General features: G+C 27.4%; 2 protein-coding genes across 2 annotated transcripts in view; both read right to left on the bottom strand.

The window, feature by feature from the left end:
* Positions 1–1,202: 1,202 nt before the first annotated feature.
* Positions 1,203–13,366, bottom strand: LOC105845099 (uncharacterized). The gene is made up of 2 exons (XM_065815490.1): positions 11,798–13,366; positions 1,203–1,425 (listed from the first exon to the last, which is right to left on the bottom strand). The coding sequence occupies exons 1-2, from the start codon at positions 13,329–13,331 to the stop codon at positions 1,370–1,372; spliced, it is 1,590 nt and encodes a 529-aa protein (XP_065671562.1). The 5' UTR covers positions 13,332–13,366; the 3' UTR covers positions 1,203–1,369.
* A 717-nt stretch (positions 13,367–14,083) lies between these two features.
* The window catches only part of LOC136089473 (mitochondrial import inner membrane translocase subunit TIM44-like), an 86,553-nt gene continuing 78,880 nt past the window's right edge, over positions 14,084–21,756 (bottom strand). The window contains exons 9-15 of the mRNA XM_065815491.1: positions 20,057–20,142; positions 19,863–19,955; positions 18,687–18,811; positions 16,095–16,145; positions 15,913–16,002; positions 14,312–14,422; positions 14,084–14,227 (exon numbers count right to left, since the gene is read on the bottom strand). Of these exons, the coding sequence (XP_065671563.1) occupies positions 14,108–14,227; positions 14,312–14,422; positions 15,913–16,002; positions 16,095–16,145; positions 18,687–18,811; positions 19,863–19,955; positions 20,057–20,142 (676 nt within the window). The 3' untranslated portion in view covers positions 14,084–14,107. The remainder of the gene's footprint in view (positions 14,228–14,311; positions 14,423–15,912; positions 16,003–16,094; positions 16,146–18,686; positions 18,812–19,862; positions 19,956–20,056; positions 20,143–21,756) is intronic.

Consider the following 21,756-nt stretch of genomic DNA (forward strand, 5'->3'; position numbering starts at 1 on the left):
AAAATGTTTGTCAATTTTCTGAAAATCAGTCAAAAAGTCATAGAAAAACATCAGAGATAAACTCATATTTATCTTTTACTTCATTTATAAAAAAACTCCACAAATAGTCATTAGTAAGTTAGACCCATATTTAGCTAGAGATTTTAAAGATTATTCATTATTTTAGGTTTAAAGACTTTTTGAAAATCAAAAATGTCAGTTTTTACAACAAAAAATACGCTATCTCAAGATATATATATATATGAATATATATATATATATATATATATATATATATATATATATATATATATATATATATATAATACTTTTCAAAATCTCTAGCTAATATAGCAGGTATCAATTTTAAATTTTAAACTATGTGTATTGAAGAGGTAACAGTGGTTTATCGAGCATCTTTTTATAGACTTATTTATCATGATTTAAATATGACAAAGAATGTGTAAAAATACATATATTGTTAGTATGAACAAAAAATATAAATTATATTTTAACATATTATTATATTAAAAAATTAACTCTTTGACCAATTAAGCCATGAACCTTGGCTACTTAACTGCATATTTTAGTCAAGACTGAACGAAACGTAAAAAAATTCCAGTCTACATGACACTTAGTTTTAATAGTTGCGCGAACAATTAGCGTTGGGAGATTTTTGGCCAAAAATTAACACCGTGATTAGGCTAACTTTAAAACGTAATATCTGTATATTAAACGTAATATCTGTATATTAAAACGTAATATCTGTATATTTTTTCATTTATTAATGGCTAATAATTGGTGCCTGAAATTTTAGAGTATAGTCAGTATGCTACAGAAATTCTGTTTGCAGATGGGATTTTAAATATTCCTGTTCAATCTATTTTAACAGTTTAAATAATAACTTGAATTATTTTTTCATTTATTAATTGGACAAGTTTCCACCCTAAACTGTTTTTTAGTTGGTTGTTATTAAAATAAAACATTTTATAAATATAGCAGAAATCGAAGAAATGCATCTAAAACCCAAAAGCAAAATTATTAGTATTTTATTTTTAAAACCAAAATCAACTCAAAGCCTTTCTGCTCTACACACTGAACTAAACATTTTTTTAGCATCACTGCTTTGGCTACATTTTAAATTTATTAATTTTTAAGTATTAACCACCGTCAAGACCAACCCAGTGTCTTTGGCCCTGCCGTCAAGACCAATCACAAAAAAGTAAAAAAGTAAACATGTTATATTACTCTGATTAAAAAATATACCACATATTATATTAGCACAAATATAAAACGAATGTGTAACACAAATATTTTAGGGAACATTAAAAATATTGAACAATTCTTAGTCTTCTTCTTTTTTTTTTAATTTATTTTCTGTCTTTTTGTTTCATAACATTCCTTCGACACCCCTTACAGGAAGACTAACTAATGATTTCACTGATTCTAAAAAAAAAAGGAAGTTAAAAATAGATTAAAAAAAAAATTAATTAATAAAGTATAAAAACTTTAAAAACATTTCACTATGTTTATTTAACTTTTAAAACATTTTTGTTAATAGAAACATTATATGGCTAGGTTGTTAAGATGAACATCGAATTATTGGAAATATTTCTACTATGTTTCCACTATGTTTAAAACATATGTTTTTCATCAAGCTTTGCTGGTAATCAAGCGTAAAATTGAATGACAAAATGGATTCTTTAAATATCAACACACCTGTAAAATTTCTGCTTTTCATTTTATTATTGTTTGGTCATTTTTTGTAGTTAGAGTATAGTCAGTATGCTACAGAAATTCTGTTTGCAGATGAGATTTTAAATATTCCTGTTCAATCTATTTTAAAAGTTCAAATGATAACATGAATTATTTTTTCATTTATTAATTTGACAAATTTCTACCCTAAACTGTTTTTTAGTTCGTTGTTATAAAAATTAAACATTTTATTAATATAGCGGAAATCGAAGAAATGCACCTAAAACGCAAAAGCAAAAGCGAACTGATTAGTACTTTATTTTTAAAACCAAAACCAACTCAAAGCCTTTCTCCTCTGCACACTGAACCAAACATTTTTTTATGCTGAACCTTTTCAATAAATGTAAATATACCATTTGAAAATTGTTAAAAAACTTATTAATAGTTCACAAAACCAACAGCTTGTTCAAACTGTTGCATTTTATTTACTGAGTACTGTACTGTACTGAGTACTGTACTGTATATTCACTGAGTACTGAGTAGGTGTACTGTCAAGTCATACAATACAAGGGAAGAGAGGAAGAGGTAGAGGGAAGTAGAGGAGGTGAAGGGAATTAAAGAAGGGTTGGCAAATTTAGTCCATTTCTAATAAAAGAGGGTTTTTAATAAAGCTAAGGTGGGTGGAATTTTTTTTCTTTTAAATTATATTTATCTCGGTCAGTTCTTGAAAAGTTCTTGATTTGACGCCATTTTACAATATAAGTATTTTTTATAAAAAATTTCATTTTATAAATCCAAAGTAATACTTTTTACAAAACAAATGTAAAACTATTTAATTCTAGCGTGACTTGCTGTCGAATGCGCATTTTCTAACATTTAATATGCTAATATAAGTTTTATACTTTGGTGAGAAATTAACCAAATTCACAGCTCATTTTTGACAAATCGAGATTTACAAGATTGACAATTTTTTATTATCTGTTTACGCTGAAAGCTTTTAAATTTTCCAAAAAATAATAAATCCCCAGGGTAAATTTTCCAAAAATTAATAAATGCCCATCCCCTTGTATCAAGGGCTCAAGAGTAATACCAACTCGCTTTGGAGCTTTTACCAGAAAGACAGGTAATGCTAACCAATTTAAAATAAAACATCAACCAGGAACACTTAAATAAAAAATTAAAATACTACTCCCAGATTTTGTGTGATCAATTTATTGCAAATTATTTACCAAACTTAAAACAAAAACAAAAATAACTAAATTAAGACCTACAATTAGCTAAAAATAAATCTTTTATTTCTTGATTTTTTCCTTTTTTTTCCCCACTACTTTTTAGTTGAATAAATATAGCCCAAAATAGCTTCAGGCTATTTGTACCAGAACCGGACTCAGACTAATCCGGTTTTTACAATAACCCAAACCACAAACGCTATCTAAGCTTTGTGTCTTGTGCCCAACACAAGTTATTGTGCACAGTTTCTCCATATTTTCATTTAGACAGATTAGACCATGCTATGATCTCATTAAAACCTTTATCTCATGGTTCAGTTATATATGTTTCATTATCTTTTAAACAGTTGGGAGATAAGTGATTAGAGTTTTTGACATTTATTAAATTATTAAAAAGATTTTGAACCGCTACGCCCCCACATAAAAAATTAGTATTTAGAACTTCAAGCGTCGATTTAAATCTTGGATTACAAAGGGAATCTTAAAATCGACTCAAATACGCAATCTTTTAAAAAAAAAAATGTTAAGATCAAAAGATATTAGGAACATAAACAAATTTAAAACTGCTTTCAAACAGTATAAATACATGATAATTACCTTAATTAAGCTCAGTAAAAAAATGCATTTTAAAAAGTACTTTACAGAGAATGTAAAAAATCTTCACAAAATTTGGAAAGGAATTAATAATTTAATAAATGTCAAAAACTCTAATCACTTATCTCCCAACTGTTTAAAAGATAATGAAACATACATAACTGAACCAAATCTTACCTCTGAAAAGTTTAACACTTTTTTTACAAACGTCGCACAAAAACTTAAATCCAATATTCATTTGTTTTACATAAACTATACAAAATATCTTAAACATCCAAATATACATAGTCTACTCCTACCTCCAACAAATATTCCTGAAGCTTCATCTCTTATATCTAATTTGAAGCCGAGAAAATCAATAGGCCCAAATAGCATTCCCAAAAACATTCTTATCGATTTTAACTATGAATTTTCAAATATTCTTTCTAAACTATTTAATATATCATTCATAAATGGAACTTTTCTGAATATTCTAAAATTATCTTGTGTTGTTCCAATATTTAAAAACGGCTCTAAACTTTTATGTACTAACTACAGACCTAAAGACCTATTTCTCTTTTATCTAACATTAGTAAACTTCTTGAAAAACTTATGTATTCTAGAGTGTAATCTTTTCTTAACTCTTTTAACTGTTTAAATGAATTTGAATTTGGTTTTTGTTCAAAACATTCTACCTGCCATGCATTGATAAGTATAACTGAAAAAATCAGAATAGCTCTCGACACTGGCTATTTTGTTTGTGGTATTTTTATAGATTTACAAAAAGTTTTTGACACTGTTAATCATAACATTTTGATTTCTAAATTAGAACACTATGGTATTTGTGGTGTTGAAAGTGACTGGTTTTGCTCCTATCTTACAGGTCGGAAACAATTTGTAAGTAATAATGGTTATAATTCTATTAATAAGTCTGTTGAGTGCCGTGTTCCTCAAGGTTCTGTTCTTGGTCCTCTTTTGTTCTTAATTTATGTTAATGACATAAACAACTCTCGTCAATTCATCTTTTTGCTGACACAAACATTTTGCATATCAACAAATCGTATAATTCTCTATGTAAAAACATAAATTCGGACCTAAAAGGTATTGTTCACTGGTTAAATGCTAACCTAATATGTCTTATTGCTAAAAAAATTGAACTAATCTTTTTTTCATCTTCTAGAAAAAAACAAAATCAAAACAACAACTCTAAAATTCAAATTAAAATTAATAATAAACGGTTATATCCTATAAGTTATTAAATACCTCAGTGTTTTGACTGACTGCAATCTTTCGTGGAATTTTCATATTGATGAGCTACACAAGAAACTAACTCGAGCTAACAGCGCACTTTCAATAATTCGTCATTATGTCAATAAATTCACACTAAAGAATATTGACTGTGCATTATTTTTATCGCATCTTAGTTACTACTGTCAAAAAATTGATGTCCTCTCAACGTCAATCCATAAGAATTATAAACTTCCAACCTTTTAAGTCAGAAACATCAGAATCTTTCAAAAAACTAAAAATTCCAACCTTTCCAGAGCTTGTAAAATTTGCTAATCTTCTTTTTGTTTTTGACACTCTTAATAAAATTTACCCTCTTCTATAACAGACTTTTTTACAGAAAGTAGAATAATACATACATACTCTACTAGAAACATATATAATGGAAAACTTAGTGTACCATCATTCAAAACTCAGAAGTATGGTAAACATTCTGTTGTCTATCAGTGCATTTGTGAATGGAACAATAGTCTTATATGCATAGTGAATGAGTTCAAAATACTACAACTCCAAACACCTTTATCAACTTTTCTTAATTTAAAACAAAATCAATTAAAAAAAATTCTGAGAACAATTTTATTCTAATTTATTGACATGATTTTCACTTAATATTTAAAATATACTCTTATTTTTTTAATTATGATTACTACAACTATTATCACTTACTTTCTTGTTTGTTTATTTTTTATTATTATCATCAAAGTATGATTTTTAAATGTTTACTTTGTTTATGTATGTTCTATGTGTGTATGTTTATTATTAATCATATTATATTTAAAAACTGGTGTCACTCCTTTGATGAGAATTCTGTTTGAGTAACACCATCCTTATCAATCATTTAGTTATTATTATTAAATACTTATAATTAATTTACTCATTATTATTTTATATTATTATCATTTATATATACATATATATATATTTTTTTCTATTAAGCAATTATTTTTACTTACTACAATCAATAGAGTTATGAATTTTTATTATTACTATTATTATTATTATTACTATTATTATTATTGTTATATTTATTATATTATAATATTATTGTATGATTTAAAAAGGAAAATAAATATCTTGTTGTTGTTTGTTTAAATAGGGGGCTGCATAAATAGATCATGTTTTTAGTTGAGTATGGAACAAAACAAAATTTTTTATGAAAACTGTTGTTACTTTTCAAAAGGAAATTGTAGATCATTCAAAAAACATAAAATTATAAACAATACATTCTGATTCATCAGCTGGGAGATGTTGATGTCAAGGAACACCTCATCAACTTAAAGGTAATTATGTGTTTTAAATGTTTGCAGACTGTAATATAATTTTTATAATTACATACTTTATAACTATTTTGCTGTAAGATTTTGAGACAAAGCTCTTTGAAAAAAAAAAATTGCTCTTTAAATTAATTTCCCACTCTTTTAATAAATAATCACTAAATCAATCGCACTCTTGCAATATTCTATTTCAATAATAACAACAATATATTTCAAACTTGTGAACATTTTTTTTGAATAGTAAGAATCAGATATTTATTTAAAAAAATTGTTTTTAGGTCATGCGATCCAAGGATAATAATGTTTGGGAAGAGAATGGACTTAATGCAAATAGGCTTAAAAGAAGTCTTGAAAAGGATGAACAAATATGTGATTTTCACCGGTATATCTTTGGTATTGCATGGAATCCTCCTAAAACATGCTTTATCTTTAGCATGTAAATATAAACGGAAAAAAATCTCCCGTTGGATGTCACCAATACATGTCGTCTTATTAAGGGTGTCACCAATACATGTCGTCTTATCAATTTCAAAGCGATACAATGAAGTATTTTCAGTTGGTGCAATGCTGTGTTTTACTTATTTAAAACAAGAAACTGTTTTATCTTGAGTCGATGAAAATACCAATTTATGTACACAAACACAACAAGAACAAACATATATGACTCCAGCTACTCCAGATAAAGAATTTAACCCAGGTGCAATTAATGTTTTACAAGAGACTTTGGACGAATCTCTTAGAAGTCGTGAGAGTGTAACCGAGGTTCTTAATGCATGTCCAATAAAATATAGATTGAAAAGTTGGAATATCTGGAAGATACTACTAAAGATAAGTTAAAACGCAAGTACGTTTGCTTATAAAACTTATTAAAGAAAAAGTTTGCAGAAGCTGTAGCTCCTGGACAAGAGGAAGTATAATTATACCAAACATCGTATAGAAATAGCAAGAAAATGCATGCATCTCATGAAGGGTTGGCATTTCCAGAGAAGAAAGTGTTCATCCGATCCAGTCTTAATCCAACAAAGTGTGAACATTGCTTAGATTTTATATTTACAAGCGGTATTTTGCATGTTGCTTATGGAATAACCAAATTGAAATACAACAGCGGTGAAGAGCAAAAGATAGCACATGCAATACTGAAGACAAAATTTATATACGCTATCATGTTCTATCGAAAAAGTTGCAGTGAAAAAAATTATGTACCATTATCCAATTCAAGTTTGTTGGAAGTATTGCATGCAATAAATCCGCCAAGTCGAAGAAGTTTAGCTGGATTAGATGATGTCACTGCTTCATGTATGAATGGTTTTCAAACATTACAAAAATTGGCACGAAGATTTAATTTTAAATCTCTTAAAGCTGCCCTTGAGAAAGGAAAAAGGTATCTGAAAACAAGTTATCAAACCAATTGTAGTGTCAATGACTAAAACATTTCTTCTCATAGCACAAAACATGCTTTATAAGATCCATCTGAAAAAAATCTTAAATCCAACACAGAGATATCAGAAGAGGTATGTGCTGATTGTTATGAATTAAGCAAAGCTATCGAGATAATCAAAGAACTTGCAACTCAAAATTCTGATGATACTGATTCTATTTATGATTTGGAAATTGCTGTAAAGGATGTACTCAACTACATAAAACATCTGATGAGAGATTCTCAACAGAAAAAGGCAAAAATCGAAGCTTTTAAGCAATTAAACAATGAAACTGCTTTCTGGCTAGAAAATTTTTGTAAAAAAATTCTTTGGGTTCGATACAGAGAGGGCCAAGAAAGAAATGACTTTGTGTGGATATATTCTTCATAAAAATAGCAGGAAAGTTGTTCAAGCGTGTTTACTTTACTTCAATGTATAGGTGTGATCAGGGAAAAGGTGATGTTGTTTCGTTAGCCACTGCAGCTTTACACCAATTCAGAATTGATCAATGGCATACCAAGAAGATGTTTACCAAGTCTGATCATGCCGGCTACTATCAGGGAGCTATTCAGCTGAAGCAATCTACAATGTATACAAAGAGAGAGATATATAATTGGTGAGATATGATTATAATGAACCCTGTTGTGGAAAAAATCAATGTGACAGGGATAGTGCAGTTGCAAAGACAATCTTAAGGAGTTACGTTGATTCTGGTAATAATATTTTGACTACTGAAGATATACACAAGGCTATGCATTATAGTTATGGCGCTAAAGATGCGAAAGTAGCAGTTGCTTAAATTATCAATGATAAAACTGTAGTTACTGGACCAAAGATTAAGAACATTAGCAACTATCACTTTTTTGAGTTTGGTGAAAAAAATATGAAGATGTTATTTCGATATCGGTAAAGGAACTGAACAAGAGTATGGAAACCTTAAAATTCAACCCTCGATTAAGTTGTTGTTGCCACATAGCAAAACAGATAATTCAATAAAGAGAAACAAGTCACTAAAGGAAAAACAGAAAAGAAGTGACAGGCAATTATGTTCATTAAGATTTTGCACTGAAATGAATTGTACCTTATCATTTGAAAGCGATGCTGAGTTAGAAGAACACATGCTATCAGGTCTTCATGCAGTTCCGAAATCATTAACATCATTGGATAAAGTTTGCAACCCGTTTGTTCATAAGATGAAAATTACTTAACAACTAAATATGCGGGTTTCTTCATTCTCTAATAATGTTTCTGTAAAAGACAAACTACATTGCAATACAAAATTACCAGTTCGAAATTCGTTTAGATTTTCAAATCAACAGAAAGCACTGTTGTATAGATACTTTATTCGTGGAGAAGAATCAGGTAATAAAATGAGCCCTTAGCAGGTTCATATGCAGCTGAGAAAGGAGCTTCCGCCTGATCAATATGTAACTAGCCAACAGATAAGATCTTTATTTTCAACGTAGGCATTGTTGCTGTTAAAACTTTCACAAATTAGATTATGTTTCTGACTGTTAAATAGTTCTTTTGCCATTATGAAATTAAAATTTCAGTGAAAACTGTAATTTTGTGTGTTTGTTTACATGTTTAAAAAGATGTACAATTGATATTGTTGTAGATTTAGTAACCTGAAAAGAAAAGGTATGCTAGCAGAACTGACAACGAAAAATGATGAAAGTAGTCGAATTAACAACAACAAAGAATGTGAAAAAGATTACTGTGATCAGACAGGGGACAATGATGATGATAATAAATATGAGGAAGGCATTGCCGACCTAGCAAAAGAAATTTGTCTTGTATGGAAAGTAAATGATTTGGTTGCTATTGTATATGAAAAACAATGGAATATTGTATATGAAAAACAATGAAATATTCTGTGGAGGTAATATTATTCAAGTTATATATTAGTTTTCAAGTTTTTGTTTTGTATTACAAAACAGTGCTCGAAAATAAAAGAAATATAAATAAAATGTAAAAATTAAAATAAAATGTAATTTGAGAAAGACATTATATTAGACAAGTTTTACTGAATGTAAACAAAATTAAACAAATCATAAATTCTATGTTATATTATTTTAAAATGATGCGCTAATACTTTTAGGTATCTATAACTGGGATCAGAGATAATTGTATGAATAACGGGCAAGAAAAGAATACTTTTCGCTGACCAGTTACTCCAAAGGAGATAAGCTAACAAACTAAAAAAAAATCTGTTTAGTAGATGCTCTTTTTCTGATCAATGGTTGCGGTGATTATTCATTATCCGAAGAAGACTATAATACAGTCATATCACTATTCTTAGAAAAACTTACTGCAGCAGAGTAAAATATATGTGTGATGTGGTGGATAATTTTTTTCATGAGTGTAAATGACTCTATTTCTAAATGAACAACTAATTTTTAAATGGAAATATATTTAAATGTTTCATTTATGTTTCATTTGATTAGCAATATAGTTTTCTTGTATTCGATTTTTGTTCAGTTTTTAATTCATGTTATATCATGTGAGTGACAAAATCAAACGAGCTTTTTTTATTATTATATTAGGACCATGTTGTATACATTTAGACATGTTTACATTTTTACAAAACTTAGCCCTTTGCCGTAATGGGTCACTTTGTAAGTATACTATAACATTTTTTTCAATTTCGAGTCTTAATATATAAGTTGGCCTTAGGTACCACATAACTTTTTTTGCATTTTAAGACTCAATACCTTCGATACTTACAAATCCTGAAAAAAAAATTGTGTGCAACACTTCACTGTTAGAATTAAATCCCATTAAAAATTGACAAAACTGAATGTTTTTGTACTTTTGAACTATGATAATTAGCCAACCGCAAAGTGTCACGCGACTTTTTTATAATTTTTGGAGAGAACTTTTGGGTTACATCTGATATTAACTACAAAAGTTAAATGCAACTTTTTGTCTTGTCAAAAAAATGGATTCAAAGGTGGCAAAAATTAAATTTATAAAAATTTTTCAAAAAATCTCAAAATTTTAAACCCGGATTCCGAGTGAACAAAACATTTTGGAAAACTTTTTTTTTCCCCAACAGATTTTCTCTATCTTCTGATCAATATATAAAAAATTCAAGCAATTTGGAGGAGGTCACTTCCAGTTTTAGGAACTTGCCCGATTCTTACAAAAAACGGCTCTTAATATAAACTTTATAAATCCAAGTTAATACTTTTTACAGAACATACATAAAACAATTTACTTTTAGTCTGGTTTGAATCGAACAATTTAACTTGAGGTAAGGCAGGACTGACAAAAGGGAGGGGAGCGGGAAGAAGGAGGGGCAAGGGGCTCTGACTTTTCTTTAAAAATTTTTTTTTTTTAGAATTTTGACAATTGTGCCCCTCCACTTCAAAACTTATGTCGTTGGCCCTGTGAGGAATAAATCAAAAACTTATTTTCGACATTTTATGTGTTCACGATTTTTAAATAATGACTACACTGAAAGTTTTTATTCTGATCAGTTACTGGTAAATATTTTTTAATTTTTAAGGCCGGTTTACTTTGATTTTCTGGCAGAGGTGTACTTGATCTACGGGTGATTAAAACGATGATTTATTTTAGCTGTTTTTTTAAATTAAAATTAAGATATATTACTCTCACCCGACCACGTGAATCAAGTACACCTCCGCTGATTTTTTTTTTTTTAGTTTTGAGATCGATAGCAAGTTTACTTGATGATAGTCATGGGAAACTTATCAGTTATTTAGTCTAAGTTATTTATAATTTATAAGTCTATGAATTTCTTATCAACAGCACTTTGGTACGAGCACCAAAAGTCTGTATTATTTTAGTCGTTCAATACACCAAAAGCAGTACCTAGTGAAGGTATATTTAACTGAAGTATGCACTAAATAAATTTTAAACTATTAATGTTTAAGTTTTTTGTAACTAGCGCTCAAAAAAAAAAAAAAAAAAAGAGCATCTTTGGCCCTTTAAACGAATAGTGGTGGTGGAGAAGAGAAAGGGGAGGGGGAAGTGATGAAGGGGCCATAGCCCCCCTTACTATTTACAGACATAAAAAATTGTAGTTTTTGGCTCTTTCACAAAGCGGAGGAGCCAAAATGAGTGTGTGTGTGTGTTATATATTTATATATATACATATATATATATATATATATATATATATATATATATATATATATATATATATATATATATATATATATATATATATACACACACACGCAAACGCACGTTTAATGTGAGATGTGATATACACAACACATTGTGTTGTACATATGATAACAAACTTTATTCTTCACTTTCGATATATTCTTTGAAAAAGAAATAAAATTTTAATAAAATAAATAATAATACAAACCTCTTCCAAAGTGGGGACTTGAATTCTTTATTTTTCTTTTCCTCTGGTTGTATTTCCATAATACAAGACGAAAAATCATCGATAACAATGGGTACCACACAATGATTTGCAAAATAACTTTAATACTATTTCGTAAACTTTCACTTGTGAAAAAGGGAACACTTAGAATTAAACAAAACAAACTTACAATGCACATCAAAAATAAAACCGATATATCCCAATAGTTAAATGATCGATTTCTGTATGGCTGAAATATAGAAAATATTGTCAAAAAAGTGACAGACGCTAAAGAAAGGAAAACAAGTTTAGTAACTTCATTTTGTACAGCAACAGCGATTATTAACATTATAACTCTGCAGATAAAATAAAATGCAGCAAACATTCGCTGGTAGTAAGATTTGTTTTCCACTTGGCATTCCTCATAGCGATTACCAATAATTTTTGATTGATTAAAGCAACTTTTCAATGCTTCAAAAACAGGCGCAATATATTTACCTTTTCCACTTGTAGGAGTAAAAATTAACAAAATGAAAAATAGAAGAATTATCACTGCAAAACACACTGCAATTATTCCTAAGAAGATATGCATAGGGTCACGAAAAAATTCAGCAAAAGCTGCTTCAAAAACATATAACTTTCCGTCAATCTTTACAGGGTGAAGAAGTTTGAGCGTAACGGTAATAATTTGTGAAAAAGTGACAACTATAACAAAGCTCATTGCTCTCCCATAAGAAGATTCTCGTCTCTTACGACATTGTTCTTCATTTAAACTTTTATCTGAGTTGCGACAAAATAATTTTATCCAAACAGAAGGTGAAATCAACACTCCAAAAATTAAAGCAATTAATATAAAAAAAATTGGTGGTAAGTAATTTAATCCAAGTTTGGTCAAGTTATTCATTCCATTAAAAAAACATAATCCAACAGTTCCGCCAGTTCCAGTTAAAGAGAAAAAACCAATTAAAAAGCGTGTAGATGAGTGAAGTTGTGTATTACCGGGAATAAAAATATCAACCATTTGATACCAATAAAAATAAACATTTAAATACCCAGAAAATGCATCAACATCAAAATGAAATAAAAATAATACCACTAAAAATAAAAAGAGTATTAACGAAGGAATTAGTAACAGCATCCAATAGTTATTGCAAATTTTACATTCTTCGCTAAACAAAGACACACTATATCCTTTAGAACATTTACTACAGAGTATTCCTTCACGATTTGAAGAACATTGTTTACTCTTATTAAACTGACAGTAATCTTCACAACCAATATAACATTTGCAATAAGATTTTGGACATACTATAGTTTCTAGCAAACCACTCTTGCTGCTGACATAACCCCATTTACCTCGAGGAATATATAATGTACCATTATCAAGACACTGAATGACATCTCCAACTTCAGCAATACTTTTGCAAGGCAATTTACCATTTTTGCAGGTATTGATATTATTCTTATCATTTCCATCAACAGACAGATTGCATTGACTGTAAGTTAAAAATAGAACTAATAATATCACAGAATACATTTTTACATGCAGCTATTTATCTAAAAAAAAAAGTATACAACTTTAAAAAAAAAAAATAACCATATGTTAAATATAAACGATAAAGACCAGCTGTGATAGTGAATCGAAATAAACCCTTAATGATCAAGATTCTCTGTTTAATGATTCCCTTAATGATCAAGATTCTCTGTTTCAGAGTGATCAAGATTCTCTGTTTCAGAGTGATCAAGATTCTCTGTTTCAGAGTGATCAAGATTCTCTGTTTCAGAGTGATCAAGATTCTCTGTTTCAGAGTTATAGAAAAAAGGAAAAATAAAAGCAAGAAAAAATAATAAACACGTTTATAATAATAGAAAACACGTTTAAAAAAATGCTAATAACAAAATTTCATTTAAATTATTATATATTGAATTATTTATTAAATACATGAAAATTACAAAACCAGAAGACAAGAAATCTAAACCAAAATATTTAAATAAGGCAAATAGCAGTTTATATTAAACTTATTTAAAGTTGATGGATATAGAAATAGTCCTTGAAAAAGATAATTTGATAATAACATCAATAAACATTTATAAATATAAACAATTATTATGTTTATTAGAAATCTAGGAACTAATATGTTATTTCATTAGAAATCTAGGAATTAGTTTAAAAGCTTGTGTAAGCTAATTTAAATTTATAATATAAAACAATTTTTGTTAAGATTACTTTTTTAAAGGTTTTAGAGGCTCTAAAACTACAGGATAAGTCAATACAAGTAAATAAGAAAGTTTTACAGTCTTAATTTAATCTTTTTAAATATATGGTGTTGCTTGTTGTATTCCTAATTCTAAAACTCTCCATGCAGAATGGTGGTCGTATATTGACTGATCGCGACACATAGCCCAAACATAGTTAACACTCTCAATGTTATCCTAAAAATATTTAACAAATCCATCTTAATACTATCTTTACACAGTTTAAAGAACAATAAAGAAAATAAAAAAATAATAAAAAACCTCTCCTCCTTCAATAATTTTTCCTTTTGAATCTTTCATGATACTCACTTGCTGAGCTTGGAAAGTTAAAATAAGAACAGGTCCCTGCTCCATTATTTTTGCCATGACAAGCTAAAAATACTATTTCATTTAAACATTAAAATAACCTTATTTTAGACATTTTTAATGGCATTAACAATCATAATAATAAATGTTAATGGCATTAACAATCATTATAACAAATGCTCAGACAACTAAATTTTACACTTGTGCTTTAAATAATTTGAAAAAACTAAAGACAACTATTAAATTTTTTATAAAATTATGTTGTGGGGGTAACATTTATACATCTTGTGACTTTTTGTCTAGCAATACTTTCTATGTATTTATTTCTAATAATACTGCACTGAATATATATTTCATACTTTCTAATATTACTGAAACACATTTTTGAGAGAAATATCTGTGTTTATATTCTATATGATTCAATGGAATGACGTTGATAATAACTTTACGCTGAAGTTATGAAAAACACGAACTTCGACCAAAAAAAAGCAGCCATTTTTAACATAGTACAAACCAAAGTTTTACTGAAAAAAATAAATAATAAAATTACTCTAAAAAAAATAATAAAAACTATTAACAAAGGATATCATTTAACTTTAACTATAATAGTGTCTACTGTATTAGTGTCTTGTTACTATCAAAAACTTGCTTTTGGATTTTAAATTAATTATGATAACTTTTTTTTTAATTGCACTTTTTTAAATCAAATTATTAATTTATACTTGTAATAAAACAAAAGAAAAGTTTTTTTCTAATCACTCGATTTCAAAATTATTAAAGAAGGTTTCATGTAAGTTTCATGAAACTAATGCAATAACAAAAGATGATTACGTTTAAAAAACATTTGAACACATATTTGACTTTTATGAAATGTTAAAAAAATGAAAAACAATTATTAGACTGAAATAAGGAAGAAACAGCAATATCTTTTACAGTTTTTTCCATTTGAAATTTAATGCCAGCGCACAAATTTTTGTTTAATAACTTCATGATTAGTTCTACTTGAGCAGTATCGTTGTCTTTTTCATTGGTGTTTGTTTTTGGTTTTTTTTCTGTTATTTAAATTAAAATAAAAATACCAAAAAGAATGCTTTGAATAAATACTAGATAAAAAAAAAAGAGACTGGTAAAAAAAAGCTATTTTTCATTAAAGTTGAACTAACTAACAAAAAAGTTTTGTTGCAATTTAAAACGAAACGCTTTTATTTCTTTTTGCCAAGCGCTTTTTTATGCGCTCGCCAAAGTTTTTGCGGGCGTGTGGACGAGCGCAAAAAGACTTGAGCTTGAAAGCGATGGCTAAATGGAGAAGACTGCTGCAACAATAATTATAACAACAACAATAAAAATGACAACAACAACAATAATAACGACAAAAGCAACAACAATAACAATAATAACGACAAAAACAACGACAATAATAACAATAACATTAATAATAACAACAACAAAAAACAACAACAATTTTAATAATAGTAACCATAAAATAATAATTAAAAAAAATTTTAAACAAAAAAGTACAACTTAAATATTTTGAATATAAAAATACAACTCATTACATCAACGTCACGAATGTCTAGTATTCTTGATTCATTAACCAATCCCTGTGCAGAGTTATTTTTAATTTGTGTAGATAGAATACTGAACACCTTGAAAACATTAAAAAAAATTATTAATTTGAGTTTTAATTTATAGTTTATAACTAAAAACAAAAATAATTACTATAAAACAGTTTTCATACCCCCTCATGGCACCAATCTTGTAAACATTCAATATCTCCTCGAAGATATGCCTAGAATGGAAAAACAAGTTAAACCATATAAAGATAATGATGATCATAATGATGATGATGATCATGATCATTATCGTCATCATCATTATCATTCTCAAATAAATAAGTTTTTTTTCTTCAAACAAATTTACTCTCGACAACATCAAGACAACATCAACAACAAATCAGCAATCACTAATAATGTAAGACTTAACAAAAACAAAGGTTAAAAAGCTAAAAAACAGAAAATCTAAAAAAACAAAAAACTTAAAAAATTGTAACAGAAATGAGTTAGGAAAACATGAAGAGGAAAGAGAATTATGAAACGTAAATTTTATTTTATAGAAGAAACGTTAGAAATTTATAGAGGAAAGGAATAGAATGGAATCAGGAGTAAGAAAATTATAATAAAGAGTAGCAAGATGAAGATGCTGACTACACATGGAATGAAAAGTCAATAGTAAAGAAAAATCCATGATTTTGAATATTGTAATCAAGTTAAGAATACTAATAAATATTTATAAATTATTAGTAGTAAATAAATAACTGTATTGTTAGCAAATGGAACCACATTAGAAGTAAGATTGTCAGGACCACTTTAGAGGTAAGATCATTAATATATATGAGAAATAACACAGGTCTAAATATGGAAACCTATGGAAACCCAGAAGTAGTAGGAAATGCAAGAAAGAGTTGCTTATTGAAGATATCTTCAAAACTTCAAAGAGTTCTACCTTTTTCTTGAAAAAGGTAATAAAATCGGATCCATAACAAAATGTCAGACTTGCCTGTGTTAATGACATTGTTAAAAATTTTCCAGAATTCTTTAAAATATAACTATTGAGATAAAATACAAGATAATTTGAGAATAGACCTTAACGTCAGACAATACCTTTTCGTATCAATTCCTTGCAATAGTAAAAAACGTTCTCCAGAGAGTTGAGTTTGAGTCTTGTGAAAAAATTTTCAAAATGATAATGATTAGAAACAGCAGCAACACTGAAATAAGAAGTAATAAAAAATGAAAAACCATGGTGTAGTGTGAGGTCGAGTGTGAGTGGTGTAGGTTGAGGTTTAACATAAAATCGATGAAAAGGAAGCTTTTGTGCATGTCACAATTTAGGATAATATAGATGGAGCGTAACTTTTGGCAGAGAGACAAAAAATATCATCCTAAGGACCATAGAATACCTGTAAGTTTTAAGTTTGGTGATAGGGTAATCTGATGTAGAAGAAGCACGAGATATGAGTTTTAGAGAAATCATAGCATCGTCTAAACTATCAAAACAAGAATATGGAGAACTGTGCACAAGCTAGGGTTGGGGCAAGACACAAATTAAGAAGGTTTTGTGATTTGGATAATAATAAAAATGAATCACAAATCGGGATGAGAAAGTAAGAAAAACATATGTTTTGCAAAAACAGCATAGCAAGAACAAAGAGGAAAGGGTGATTGAGTAAAGTGGTGCTAAATGAAAGCACATAAAAAAATACAGCAAATAAATTAATTAATACACAAATATATGTCCAGGCCAGGCATGTGACTATTAGAGTTGTCAGGAATCAAAAGATCATGCCTTTGACTATGCCATCAACACTAATATATGAAGATGAAACAACTGAATTCATTTATTCTCATAAAGAACAAGTAGATCTGACGAATTTTGCAAGAAATAAAATTTTACAAATGAAATAATTACTTTGAAGACCACAAGTATTTGTAAAAGATAGATTGTAACTAATTGGCTGCAATGATAGTTTTTTATGTTTTATATTTTTTGGTACTATATTCTTAAATTATTATAGAAATTATTATATTACTTAAACAAACTAAACAATAAGCAGTTGTCTCCTTCCTCTTAATCAAAGTTAATCTTAATCCTTAATCTTAATGTCTAATGTTAAGTCTAATGATCCCACAAACTGTGGGTATATTATTTTAACTTTTTATCCAAGTATTCTTGGTCGATATTTTATTTAAATTTATATGAAACTCATGAAGTGCATATGAATTAATTTTAACATCAACATTTTATTAAATGTTAAACCAGTTGTGGATTATTAAAATAAGAATTCAGCAAGTAACATTACTACCAACAACAATGTTATTATCAGCAACACAAGTAATATTACTACCATCAACAATAACATTAATATCAGCAACGCGAGTAACATTACTATCAGCAACAATAAATTGTTAGTTAATGAATTAAAATGAATTTAATTATGACGCAACACAAAACGTTTGTGTGACCAGAATTTGCTCTGTTATTATCTTATGTATTTCTTTAAACAAACTTTGAAAAGCCACTGCAGTGTGGGTGAAAATTTTCAAGATAATAAAATAAATATTTTAAGTATTGCATATTTTGATGCTTACCTTTGATGCTTATCTTTATAATAAATTTAATCAGTACAGAAGTACAGAAGATACAGAAGTAGATTATAGTCAGTATATGTACATAGCATACAATTAGTATATATACATAGCATTAGTGTGTATAATCAAACAAATAGAATCAAAACAAATTAATATGCTTAATTACAATAATGAAAACATACTTCTAAAACAGTTGGTATGATTTCAAACTCACATTCTTTAATAAATTTGTCTTTATTAAACGAAGGATCAATTTTTGTTATTTCAGCTATTGTGGCTGCTTGTTCCGATTGAGAAAACACATCGCCTAAAAAGTAATAATTTTTTTAATTTTAATTTATGTAAAATTCCTATATACAATTCAATGTACCAAATGTAAATACTATTGTTATAAGCTTAAAGTGTGTTAAAAGTTTTTATAAGCTTAAAGTGTGTTAAAAGTAAAATATTTTGTGAAATTTCAAGCTTCATATGTGATAACAGTAAATTACAGTATTTTGTGATATTTCAAGCTTCATATGTGATAACAGTAAATTACAGTATTTTGTGATATTTCAAGCTTCATATGTGATAACAGTAAATTACAGTATTTTGTGAAATTTCAAGCTTCATATGTGATAACAGTAAATTACAGTATTTTGTGATATTTCAGGCTTGATATGTGATAACAGTAAATTGCATTGTTTTGTGACATTTCAGGCGTCATATGTGATAACACTAAATTGTGCTATGTTGTGTTACTATAAGCTTAAACATTGTTTAAACTTTTATTATTGCAAATTTATAACTAAAAATGACTGTAATTTATTTATGTTGCTTTAATTATAAGTTGCAATGACATAATGTGTTACTTTAACATTACATTTTATATTTATTGACTTATAAACTAGTAAATCAAAAAAAAATTCTTTTTTCAAATCCATGCTTTAAGCAAGCAGAATTCTATTGGGCCTAGAAATTCTTTTTTTGTTATCTTTTGTAGAAGGAAAAATTACTGTTACGTTTTTAAATTTTTTTTTTATTAATTCAGTGTTCTTATGGGGAAATACAAATTAAATTTTTGCTAACTTAATTAACTTTTTTTGGTCAAATTTTTCCATTTCCTTGTATTGTCATCGAAAATGATTAAGTGTGCAAAATTTGAGCAAAATTGGTTGAGAAAAAAGCTTTCAAAAATTGATTTCAAATTTTGTGGCACACAAACATATATATATAGAAAGTAACCTTACATAAAGCATGGAAAAATGACTGCAATGACTGTGTAATTGTAAACTTAAATAATTCTCTTATCTTTTATAAAATAATATTATAATTAATATAATGCTTGTTAATATTATATTTGTTTTAAATAAACTTACTAAACACATCAGAAAGTTTATTTGTTACAACTCTTGTTGCACGAATTATTACATTGTCTGATTCATCATATTTGGTTTTGAGAGAAAACAAACCTAAAAACAAAATTAAAAAAAAAAAAATGTAAAAATTAGATTTGAGGTTTTGACACACACACACGCACAAAAAAAAAATATAAAAAATAAAAAATAAAAACCTGTAACCACAGGATTGTTATCTCTAAAATTTTTCCATTGTTCTTGCCATTTTGAATCTTTATGCAGAACAACTTCTTGTTCATCACTAGATTATTAATAAAATCAGAAAATTGTACTTAAATATCAATCAACAGTACTTGTATAGTACAAGTACTGTTGATAACATATCAATCAACGGTACTTGTATGGTACTCAACATATCAATCAACAGTATTAACAGTTGATTTTTTGAAAATAATAAAATAAAGCTTTTTTTTGATTAAAACAAATAAACCAAAAAAAAAAACTTTTCAAATGTAATTTTGGCTCCACAGAAATTAACTAGCTGTGATTGGTAAAATAACTGCAAATATCTCCCTGACCTCAGCAATCCATGTCTCACTGACCTCAAATCCAAAATATGTTTTAAATATAATTAAAAGTAATTAATTAAAATTTAAAGTAATTAATCAGTTGACCAAAGTATGCTTAACCTCTTTTAAAATAACAAAATATTTTGAAGAAATAAAGAGGTTTACGTTCTAACCATAAAAACAGAAAAGAAAAACATTACCTTACAACAATTTAATAAATAACAAGTATTAAATAATAAACAAGTACTACATTAAATAATAAGCCTGTACCTCCCAGTTAAAACCAGTGCGGTGGCAATGATTTTAGATATATTGTTAGTGTTCACCTTTAGTTTTAACCAAAAATAATGAGTTATTTTAAAATAGTCTCTTGTTGTAAAATTTATTTGAATTCTTTTTTTGAATACATTGATTTTGCGGTGGACATATCTATGTCCATGCTACTTTAGTTATGCTAAAATAAACTATTTTATTTGAGATTTTAATAAATACTCAAGTTGCAAATACTTCCTTATTTGTAAATATTTATTGAAAATTGTTTGAAGTATTATATATATATATATATATATATATATATATATATATATATATATATATATATATATATATATATATATATAAATATATAAATATATATATATATATATAATATATATATATATATATATATGTATACAAATATATATATATATATATATATATATATATATATATATAGTATAACAAAAAATACATATATATCTATATATTATATGTATATATTCAAATAATTACTGTCTATATATATATATAAATATAAATATATATATATATATATATATATATATATGTATATATATATATATATATATATATATATATATATATATATATATATATATATATATATATATATATATATATATACACGGTACATAGGAACATACTCTAAGACCTTGCAACGATGTGAGATTTTATTTTTGATTATCATTAGAAAACATTTCCTCATTCAAAAAATGTAAACGACAACTTTTTTTAGTGGGGGCCTGGGGAGAAAACAAACATTTTAGGGCAGTGCCCAGGAATTTTGTTGTTCAAGATAGGTAGCTACTAAGCATGGGGCATACTCAAATTTTTAGTATGTTGATACTGGTAGCAAATGAGGATGACTTGCAAAAAATTAAGGTAATTGAAGCTAAACCAACCCCACCCCGATCCCTAACTGCCCCCTTCCTAGAACTACGTCTCCTTTAATCGTAAATTTTTTTTTTGTTCTTCATAAATCATAAAGTAGATCAAAATTCATCAACAGATTTCAAATTTCATCAAAAAATCTCTTTTCGTTTAAGATTTATAACAATGCAAAG

This window comes from Hydra vulgaris, chromosome 13, assembly GCF_038396675.1.
Source record: "Hydra vulgaris chromosome 13, alternate assembly HydraT2T_AEP".
In the NCBI taxonomy this organism is placed as follows: Eukaryota; Metazoa; Cnidaria; class Hydrozoa; order Anthoathecata; family Hydridae; genus Hydra; species Hydra vulgaris.